The following is an 11,590-nucleotide window of genomic DNA, read 5'->3' as shown; positions in this document are numbered from 1 at the left end:
ACATGTACTTTCCTGACTTTTTTTCCCATTCTACATGTCTTTCTTTAAACAGACTTATAGTAAAAAAAAAAATATTTGTTGCTTCAAATAAACAAATCCAGAAATACAGTGCATTATTTAAGATCAATATCTTGGAAAGATGATAAGGAAAATATTTTCTCATTTCCAGCTTACCCTTTAACATTCATCCAATTTTTTGTCACTAAAATAAAGGCATCTGGAGCACCAGACAAAATGGCTTCCATCTCTAATAGCTACAAGAATACAAGAGTTTTTCAAATAATCATGTATATGCAGAGTATATAATATATGTTTTGACAGCTTTAAATTTAAACATACACATGTATACAGTGGACCTTCAGATATCCTAACGCCAGATATCCAGATGCTTCAGTATCCGGACGATTTTTCATCGGAACGAAATTTTCAAATGTTATTTTGTTTTGTTTAACTATTGATTCAGATATCCGGATGCTTCACATATCCAGACAAATTGACTGGGAACCAAAGCGTCCGGATAAATGAGGGTCCACTGTATATCAAACAATTTCTCAGGAAAGATTAACTGACTATAAGATTAAAGTTTAAAAAGTAGAATATATTTTAGCATTGTCTCATGCACATTTTAACAGCTACATTGGTATCTGATTCACATGTTTATTTACAATATAATGCGTCAGCACACTTTTGAAACAAACATTTCTGAAAAAAGACCTAAATAAGTGATAAGATGGATTCAATAGATCAAGAATACTATCTTCGAATTAAGTCATTTATTTGAAAATATAAATGTATTAGTACAATTTAACCAACCTTTCCACTTGGAATCTTTCCAAAAACAAACTTGTTAACAGACATTATGATGCCCATGGCCACTGAGTATATTACAGCACTGCAACAAAGAAAGCGTAAATAAAGTGAATGCATCGCTACACTTTAAAATCATTTTAAAAGGAATACAATGTTTTATTGCTCTTTTTTCTGCAAAGGGCTGATCTTTTTCAATAAAATATTGCATGAAAAAATCTAGCAAATGAAGGCTTTTGGTAAGAAATATTTAAATTAAATAATAAAAAGCAACAAACCTATTTCCCCTTGTGAGTGGCATCAGATTATAAATGTAATACATCATTGTCAAAATTTTATCCATAACTGAGTCTGTGTTCTGCAATAAACATTTCTAAATTCGCTTAAAATTTAAAATCAAATCTGTTATATATGTTTGTAAAATGAAATACATGTACATGTAGCTTTCATCTTCATTAGTTCGAAATATTTTCTAATCAAGATGTAATCTATAATGACACAATAAATGTATCTGAATTCGGTAATTTAGCTTGTTTAATGGAATATAAATAAATAAATGCTTTACTTTTAGTTATACATTAAGAACTTCAGCTTTTTGCTTTACCTACCAGTGCTTTGCCTATTCCTATTCTTTTTATTTCTTCTTGAATCTGATTAAACACTGCATCTATTTCAGCATGGTAGAGTTGAGTACGAGCTTTGTTATTAACAATACTAATGGCAAAAGTCATCTTGTTACTCCTACAAAATAGAGCAAATACAGATTTTATCAGTTAAACCAGAGAATGCTATGCAAGGGAGCACAAAACATTCTGCTGAAATTGTAAGGTTTTATTCACTTCATATAATTAAATGTAATTTACTTACATATCACGTGACAAAACAACCATAGAACCATCTAATCTCTCATCATTCCTTGAACTTGGCACTTGTGTAGAAACCATGAAACCATTTTCATTTATATTCCGTTTCTACAATAAACACATAATAAAAAAAATCTTTTACAGTGAATGTACAAGTTTAATCTGAGCTGATTCTTGTTACGGTTAATTATGTATGACATTTCTAATATTTTTATTCATGTTCACTGTCCCAACTCACTCTAGCTATCATCAGTAAATCTTCACATGTTTTTGCTCTTTCAACATCTTGTCTTAAATCATGATAAAAAATTGCCCCATCCCTGAAAATAAATGTGATATTTTTTTATTTCTTACAAATCTCAATATTAAATTTCTTTTCATGACTGGTTGTATCGTACAACTCTTTCAAAGACAATGACAAAAATTTACTTACCCTGCATAATGTTCCAGCATGGTTTTAGCTAGCTTAAACACCAAATCATAATACTGCATAACTTTAATATTTTGCACATCTCCTCTGCAAGAGATAGAAATACATGTATTTAATTCTGTGGAATCATCATCGTTCAGGGGGAATCAATATTCATGGATTTTGCGGGTCACCTTTACCCACCAATTTACATCCCCAGGAATGTTAATTTTGTTAACATACTGATTCATTGAACAACCAAACAAGCGAGGCCCACGAAATTAAGTCCCCATGGACAAGTCAAAATACATATATACTGAATTCTAAAACATTTCTATCCTCAATATTTTCAATGATAGAAATATAAATATTTGTAAAAAAAAAATTCTTAATGAAAATTGACATCAATTTACATGTAACTTGGCTGATATGTAATACATAGTTATACTGTACTTGATAAAGTTAATCTCAGTGTGATATCCATCGTCTGTGGCATGGTCAGGCATTTTGTCTAACCAGAAAATTGGCTGTTCAGGATCAATCAACCTGCGATACTGAACCGCTATACTAAAAACCTCCCTCCAATCCAGGGATCTATCTGAAATGTCATTAGTTTCTCTATGTAGAAATTGCAAGGACAAACTGGAATAATTTTTATTAGAATGTCTTTGAGTATCTACCATAGTAACATTCATTACCTACCTATTTGTTTATTTAATCTTATTTCTCTCCACCTTTTCTACAAAACAAAATCACAAAGATTTTAATAGTGTAGCTAATGTACATGTACCACATAGTCAATTTCTTTTTCAATTTATTCAAAAACTGTTAAACCAGCTGGTACATACTGAAAAGATTCTTTCAACTGATTGCAATTTCATGGATCATATAATATATAATTCTGTATAAATACATGTAGAAATATAAAACCTTACATCTAAGAGTTGAGCAATATGCATTGATGCCAGCCCCATGGCAAAATTATGTCTTCTACTTGGTAAATAGCCATCTGCTGCTACCTGCATGGACAGACCAACTCTGTGAGCTTTACAGATCAGCCCTTGAAGTTCTCTACCATACTCCATAATAGATACATAGGAAACATCACTGAAAAGAAAAAAAAATAGCATGCATATAAGTACATTGTTTATGTTTTTGTAAATAAGTTTTCAATAGTTTAAAATTGGTATAGCCATGGTTAATATCTATGAGAATTTTTTGTTTTAAAAGATAAAACTACTAAATGGAAGCCCCATTAAGCTATTGATCAAATCCTACTCTTAATCTTATAAGTACATTTTCTCCTAAGAATGACATAATGGGAGCCTAACTTATTTACTTCTGAGCTGCATGTAGATAATTACAATACAATCTTCAATGACAGGTACCTGTTTTCTAATTCAAAAAAATACAAGCCCCTACTTAATAAATCAGAAAAGAAGACAAGATTATATATTCTTTTATAAGAAAAACATATCTTAAGTGCCTGTGCCTTACTTAATTTCAGGCTGAAGCCCAGGTTGTTCTTTATAAGTATTCTTAAACTGGAAAGGAAACTGTTTAGTCCACCTGTCTTTGAATTCAGGATGAAAATTATCTATATTTAAATCCACTAATGGTGTATCCAGTTTTGAATGAAGAAATCTTGCATATTCTGAAAAAGAAAACTTACAGTATGTAAAACAACATAATTTTTGATAGGCTATAATTATTGTTTTTATGTACATATGCAGAGTCTTTTTCATCTCATAGCATTAGTTGGTATTGTACAATTTTTTTCCTCTTTTCATTACACCTCTAGTAATACCGTAAATCTGGAAATTTTTATGTCGATTTTATTTTGTGAATTCGGGTTCAAATGGTGTTGATTAATTTTTACGTTTCAAAATTTTGCGAATTACCACTGCTTTGTTTACATTTTCTTATTTGTAATTTATTTTTAAGAAAAATATTTTTGCGAATGCAATGAACTCGCAAATTTGCTAAAAATTTATCTACAGCAAAAATTTCCAGATTTACGGTAGTGTTCTACTGACCTCGGAGATAGTGGGCCTTGATAAACTCAGGTGTGGCTTTAATGGCTGGAGTATTATTTATCATCACCTAATAATAGAGAATCACACACTGGTTAGACTGTTAAAATATAATTTTATGCACTTATCAACTGGTTGTGACTGTACTTTCATTTGTCTGAGCAATAAGTAAGACATGTACAATTTTTATTTCACTACATGTATCATCACTGACACACAGAAATATAACGTGAAACCAATTACAGTAAAACTTGGTTTTAGCAAAGTCAATGGGACCTATGAAATTACATTGCTATAGCCGTAATTCGTTATATCTGTATAAGGAATTCATAAAATTTACATAGATTGGGATCCAAGATAACTTTCCTATATCCGTGAATTCGCCATATCTGTGTTCGTACTAAACATTCAGATCAACCTATACTGATGTACTGAGCAAACACCACAGTAATTTCATAACTCACTTTCATAGATGACTTGAGTCCCTGGTAATATTTTCCCAAAGCAATATAAGTCAAGGACTGCATATACTGACAGTTTATATTGGACGGATTAATCTTCAAGCATTTCTGCAATTGAACAAATTTCATGAGATTTATTGGAAATAAAAGATACATGTTAAAAAAATAAGATGTCTATTACTATACTACATGTAACTGTAACTTATTCTAATGTTTTTATGTTTTGGTTGGTTTTTTTTTTGTCTTAATTACTCAGCTAGGTCAATCTTTTCATATATGAACATACATATAAAATACATGGTAACTGTCTTGAAATATTAGCAATATTTGGGTGTGGCTAAGTAAACGTGATGGAGGGCAAGGCTTGCCGAGTCCTTCATCACATTTTCAACCCAAGCCCAAATATCGCTTATACATTGTATTTCAAGACAGTGACCATGTATTTTGTTTATCCTGCATATATATCTGCATCTCTATATCTGCAGAGTATACTAAGACGCCATTACGCATACATTGCAATATATATGATGTCACAAACTCACAATGCTTTGAGAACATCAGAATACATGCACGGGGATTTATTAAGACATTAGTCGAATAAAGCTTTACTTTATTAGGTCAATGCAAGGGGTACTTGCAGGATAAATACCCGGTACATATAGTATGCTATTTGCTTTTAAGAGACTTACATCAAAATTAAGTTTGGCAGCTCTGTGTTCCCCAATCGTATATAACATGCTCCCCCACAACTGCCAAGTCTGAGCATGATTGGGGTTCATATGAATGGACTGATTAAATCTCTTCCAAGCTGGCTTTAAATTTCCCAGTTCTCTGGAAAAAAAAATCCATGGATTGCATACATTGAAAATATTATTTCCATTTCCTTCCCCATTCCCTCTTTCCAAAGTTGTGTTTTATCTGTTAGAAGCATGGCTAAAATGGTGGATTTTACATTTCCTCAACAAGGAAGTATTAAAGTTTAAGTGAAATATCTAGGTCAGTAAAGCAGTTTACACATTCATACAGTGAAAAGACAGTCACGTGTACATATCAGTAAATGTCATTGGCCAGTTCTTAAGTTTAATGTTCACATTCTTTACCATCACAAAACTCCCAGAAATCTTATGATACCTGAATGCTTGGCCTAAGCTAGTTGATGCTTCTACATGATCTGGCTTTAATTTCAAAACATCTTTAAACACCTCAATGGCATTCTGAAAAGAAAACATGCCTATCTGATTAATCCATCGTTCTTATCTTTAAAACCCATGTCAAGTGCTGATTGAAGACTCTACAACAAATGTCATCATTTGATTTGAAGATAAATTTCCTGTCCTACAAATACAGTAAAAACTGTCTTCTCTGAAGCCTGCACAATTTGTTTTAATGTGGATTTTGACCCTTATTTTGATTCATATTTTCTTTCCAATGTGCAATGTGACACCCTGTATATTCCGACACAAAATCTGTCTCCAAGTTCATGTTGGTTTAAATAGGTTTCACGGTAGTGCATGTTAGATTAGACAGGTTTCAATGTAATAATCAATTTAGTCTTCTTCTTTTTTGATCTTACTTACTCTAACTTTTCCTTGATAATACAGGGCCAAACCAAGATGGAAGTTGGAGCCCACATGTAAAGAATTTTCTGGGTCTAAATTTTTCCTGAAATCTTCCTCTGCCTCGGCAAAGTTCTACAATAGGATCACCATATGCTTAAAACTCATGTCTTTAATGGATTATAGTTATACTTATTTATTCTTTTTAATATGCATAACATACAGAAATTTTAAGAAACATGATACATGTACAAACTGCTCAATCTCATCAAGCTGGTTTTGAATTTTACAACATGATATGAACCTTTTACTATAAATATGTCAGAAAAACTAAAAGAAATACATGTACATTGTAGTATGAAAAATTGAAATGATAAGGACATTCTAATATAAAAAGTCCATACCTCCAACAAAAGATGAACAATGCCTCGAATGAAGTATAGCCGCTTGGAAGGACTTGATTTGGCAGCCATATTAAGATCTTTCAAAGCATCCGCAAAATGTTGAATAGCTATGTAGGACTACATTTAAAAAATAAAATTGATTTATAGAAAGTGTGTCCACAAAAACTATATTAGAAAAACATCTTCAGTGGAAATAACTATAAGGTGAGATAGAAAGTAAAGTTTATACAATATGCATCAATGAAACTGTGTGACAGCTAGTATACTGGATATCATAAATAAAAAAAATTGTGTTTCTAAGTGCTTTTTCAAGCATAAAAAATAAGCAGTTGTATTAAATATTGTATTAAATATTGTACCATTAGGGTTACAGTCACATGAAGACCAAAAAAAGTTTATGAAATGATGTGCTAGACAAACCTCTGCTCTTCTTTCATAAATTTCATGGTAGCTATTGTCTTTCATTATGGCTTCAGTGAATTCACGAATACTTTTAGCAGCATTTGCAATTTCCTGAAATAAAAAGCTATCCTTACTATGTGTTAGTATTGAAAAAAATATATATCCAAATATTCAAATGTTTGACAATTGATGTATACATAATTTCCTGTACATGCAAGCATTCAAATTTTATGTCAGACCTAAACTGAATAGAGAAAGTAAAAGTCTCATGCAGTATAAGGTATTATACCTGAATTCCCATTCTCTGGTATACAATACCCCGACCATAATGTGCTCCAACTGTATCTGGATGATACTAAAAATAATTTTCATAAGAAAATGAGTGACATAAATTCACCAAGCATCAATGCAGCTGCCAATGGGTAATTAAATGATCTAGTTCAACAATGAAGATATTTATTTCTCACAAATCAAACTTGTATATTTTGTCCAAAGTCCTAAGTACAAAAGTAACAGCACTGTGTTGATTTTTCTTCAATTCATTGAAAAATAAACCCGCATTTTTAATTTGATTCAAAGTATGTCAGTATCCACTAATATCCTACATACTGAGAGAATGCTGTTGAATATCTGCATAGCATCATCAAGATTCCCGATATTTATTGACACAAATCCAAGAGCTGAAATGAAAAGGAAACTGTGTATATGAACTTTAAAAGTAAATATAAATTTATAAAACCACATGACTGCATTTCATACAAAGGGAGACAATCTTGATAAGAATGAAAACAAACTTACCTAATTTTGAATCAATGTCATAATTTTTTGTTTGCATTGGGACCATCTCAGTAGCTGCAAGGTCTTCTGCTAAATCCTGAAAATTTATGAACTGGATTTATTTATTATTTCAACAAAATTGTTAATAATTTATTCAGAACAAGAGGGTCATACATTCTTTATAAAAGGACCTTTATCTGTAAAAATAATTAAAACTTAATGGAATATATTTCTTTGAAAGATATCTGAAAGTTTAAAATTCCTATTTCAATTTGCAATACTCATGATACTTCAATTAATGTAATTAAAATTGAAAGGTCTAAATTTTATGAGATTGAAATAAATTTCATTGATAGCATGGAAGATATAGTTAAAGGTTATGTATGTTTGTGCATACAGGACCTAAATTACATTTACATAGCAGTCAAAGGTAAATGTCTGATCAATCATAATGTATATTAATTTATACCCACCTCGGGGGAATGGTCACAAGAAAGAGTATCTCTGGAGCAGTGACCTCGGTCTTTAGCATTTGAGCATAGACCAGTAGGAAGCTTGGCTGAGTTCTCCTCTGCAAGAAATAAATGCACAATTTTTTTTAATTCATACAAAATCATAATAATATTAGACATACTGGAATAATCATAATTCCCATCCACAGGACAGACAGATTTTTATACCATTTATACATGTAAATATTTTTCCAGTATATTCCCTTTGTGATAAAAGTGTATGAAAGTGAAAGGAAAAGAATTTGATATCAAATCAGTGGGTTCGAATTCCCCTGGGTACAAATCCTGTAGAAACTGTGTACATAAAATTGGTGCAATGCAACGCAATGTACCTTTGTGTTAATTCATGATAAATACAAAGTTCACAAACAATAATTATCATGCATGAATGACCTACTAATAAAAAAAAACTCTTACCGCAATCTGTTGCCACCTCCCCAACTGCAATGAAAACATTAGAGCGAATAGGGGTTAGCCGAGGAGACGAGTTCACCGTGTTCTGTGAGCAAATGGCGCATGATTCGCCATTTACAGGTTCTAAGCGTTTAACTTCGAATATCTGAGTAGTCCCATCTTCATTTTCCACTTGAAATTTTTCTACATCGTAAACATTATTTGCAAATAAACACGAAACAAGACATGTAAACACGAGTAGTAGTCTGCCTTCCATGTCATCGTTTGAGTTTTTTACCTCCACCAGAAAAGAGTTCAGTAGACTTTGTACTGGCGCCCGTTTTTGAACTCTTAAATACTTTATTTTCCAAAAAGTGAACAAAAACCAAATGGGGACATATCTTTAAAAATTAGAATAGTAAAACCACATAAAACATTACATAATCAGTGATATTTAATCGAAGTTTAGCGCCATATTGTCATCAAATCAATATTATGACGTTAGGAAATGACGTATAATTAACTTCCGGTTATTGGAAGAAAGAAAGAATGGGTGTACCAGAAATTAATCTCACGGAAAAAAGAAGATGCTTAATTGCCAAAATAGCCAGTGTTTTGTGTCTGGTCACCATTCCATTTAATTTCTTTATGCTTACAGTAGCTGTTTATATTGAAGTTGCAATACAAGACAAAGTTAGTCTTATTGAAGGGAGTCGGGACGCATTGCCTGCCTTTATGATTATTTTGGGCCTTGCTGGACTGATTATTAACATCTTAGCGTCACGAGTTTGCTGGGTTGTGCATGACACGGCGAGGAGAGATGTTTGGAAAAAGTTTCTAATTCCAGTTTTTGTTCTTTCTTTGGTTTTATTTGTGTGTACTTTTGTTGCATCTATGCTATGTTTTGCAAACATTGCTTCACTTCGTAAGTTATTTAGCAAAGGAATTTATATTTCCATGAAAAAGTATGCAACAGACATGCCAAAGAAAAGTATCATCGACAAGTTACAGATTCAGTATAAGTGCTGTGGTTCAGAAGGATACACAGATTGGTTCAAAGTCAAATTTGTATCAAAGAAATACATTACTGATGAATATATGACAAAAGAAGAACAGCATACATACACGTAAGTTTATCACAATCATATCTAATTTGAAATCCAGACAGATTAATTTATGCCTTTCACATTATATCTAATGCCTTTGAACTTTATTTTTTGAATCTCTCTAAGAGATGTCTGAAATGGTATTGTAGATCTTTAGGTCTATTCAAGGCTATTATTTTCTTATAAGATTTCCTGAAAAATGTCACTATATTAGAGTGATTTATAAGTAAAGAGTAAGTTTAAATCTAAAGGGAAATAACCGAAATGGTAAATATAATGTTAATGTTTAAGGGGGCTGGGTGGTCGTGGCCATTTTTAGACTATTTTAATCTTCATTAAAAGAAGAGCTCCATATAAAGATCTAATAAAATGATCAAATTTTAAAGCTAAAATTTATGAAATTTTTCTTTGCCAAATGATAGTTGACAGCTTAAGATCATATCATATCCCAAAATTTAAGTTATATCTGGTGTTTGATAAAAAAAATAATTAGTTGACCCCCTAGCCTCCTTAATTGTGTATTATGAAGTAGACTGGACTTTTTATGATGGATATATTTTAAATTATTGAAGTATTCATGTATTGATTTTTTGCAGAAAGTTTTCCGACCATGTTCCCTTTAGCTGCTGTAACTACAAAGTCCACAGACCCTGTATAGACACTCGAGTACAAGGCAAACACTTCAAGTATGACTACAGCAAAGACATAACAGTATATACAAGAGGATGTAGTGATGCGTTAATGTCAAGATATAAAAAGATGTTAAAGTCTGCAGGGGCTATTGTTGTCTTGCTGGCATTCTTGGAGGTAGATAAACCATTTTTCTTAATCGTTCTGAATTTCTCATGATTTTTAGCTTATATTAACTGGATATTTAAGTTGCAGATACACAGTAGTAAGTTACATTTGTAATACATTTTTTAGGTAAAGAAATATGCTCAATTGCCAATTTTGTTCTTTTGAAAAATAACAATAGACAAGACTTCTATTAAAATCTATTGTATTTATTTATTTATAACAGCTGAGTATAGGATTAGGAACAAGACTCTTACAGACAAGCTTTGCAAACTTAGTTGATGATGAAGATTCAAAGGGTTTTCTTCTTCCATTTGGTGGAGGTCAAGCACAAGGCAAAGGTAAACTAATGAGAAATTTTTGTTTCTTCAAGAAGTAACCACACAACAATTTAACAATGTGAAGACAGGTTATAAGTTAATGGTTAAAACAAGCAAATTCCAAGAATTGTGGTCCCCCGCTTTTGGTGTCTCTGTGGATGAGATGTCATTATTTGTGACATTTTGTGTCAAATATGAACACCCTATTTTATGTCATTCACAAAATTCATGATCACCAAAGTTAATTTTTTTTTAAAATGAGGTCAATTGTGAAGGTCAAGGGGTCAGAAATCATAGCATACTTGGAAGTATCTTAGGTAATGCAACATGTCAAATAAGAAAGCCCTATCTTTTATCAATCAAAAGTTATAATGAAAAATTAACATTTGCGAAAAGTAGGTCAAACTTCAAGGTCACAAGATAAAAAAAATCATGTGCATTTAGAGAGGTCTTGTCACAGGCAATACACCGATTTAATTTGAAAACCCTCTATCTTCTCATTCAAAAGATAAGTTTAAGTTTCTGAAAAGTAGGTCAAACTTCAAGGTCAAGGTCAAAAATCATAGTGTATTTAGAAAGGTCTTTCACAGGTAATACACATTTAATATGAAAGCCCTATCTTTTCTCATTCAAAAGCTATGGCCCATTCAATGTAATGTTTAAATTATTTAAAAGAAGGTCAAACTTTAAGGGAAGTCCAGGGTAAAAATCATAGGTTTTTTGAAAGTTTTTGTCACAGGCAATCACATTTT

The 11,590-nt window shown here is 31.6% G+C and overlaps 2 protein-coding genes across 2 annotated transcripts; one reads left to right on the top strand and one right to left on the bottom strand.

The window, feature by feature from the left end:
• Positions 1-174: 174 nt before the first annotated feature.
• LOC134250112 (tetratricopeptide repeat protein 13-like) lies at positions 175-8,935 on the bottom strand (the record flags this gene model as incomplete). The annotated part of the gene is made up of 23 exons (XM_062732461.1): positions 8,642-8,935; positions 8,186-8,283; positions 7,734-7,809; positions 7,545-7,615; positions 7,225-7,290; positions 6,954-7,046; positions 6,534-6,650; positions 6,151-6,264; positions 5,705-5,787; positions 5,263-5,404; positions 4,577-4,681; positions 4,116-4,182; positions 3,577-3,733; positions 3,015-3,186; positions 2,782-2,818; positions 2,533-2,677; positions 2,104-2,187; positions 1,909-1,990; positions 1,675-1,778; positions 1,416-1,548; positions 1,086-1,165; positions 814-892; positions 175-254 (listed from the first exon to the last, which is right to left on the bottom strand). Coding segments are annotated over exons 1-23 (2,438 nt in total), but the record flags the coding sequence as incomplete, so codon positions are not given.
• A 25-nt stretch (positions 8,936-8,960) lies between these two features.
• Positions 8,961-11,115, top strand: LOC134250113 (peripherin-2-like). Its single transcript, XM_062732462.1, has 3 exons — positions 8,961-9,744; positions 10,320-10,530; positions 10,745-11,115. The coding sequence occupies exons 1-3, from the start codon at positions 9,167-9,169 to the stop codon at positions 10,895-10,897; spliced, it is 942 nt and encodes a 313-aa protein (XP_062588446.1). The 5' UTR covers positions 8,961-9,166; the 3' UTR covers positions 10,898-11,115.
• Positions 11,116-11,590: the final 475 nt, after the last annotated feature.

Source organism: Saccostrea cucullata, unplaced genomic scaffold (assembly GCF_032062105.1).
Source record: "Saccostrea cucullata isolate Sc308-1 unplaced genomic scaffold, CSIRO_AGI_Scuc_v1 ctg17114, whole genome shotgun sequence".
In the NCBI taxonomy this organism is placed as follows: Eukaryota; Metazoa; Mollusca; class Bivalvia; order Ostreida; family Ostreidae; genus Saccostrea; species Saccostrea cuccullata.
This window is presented reverse-complemented; position numbering and strand designations above follow the sequence as displayed.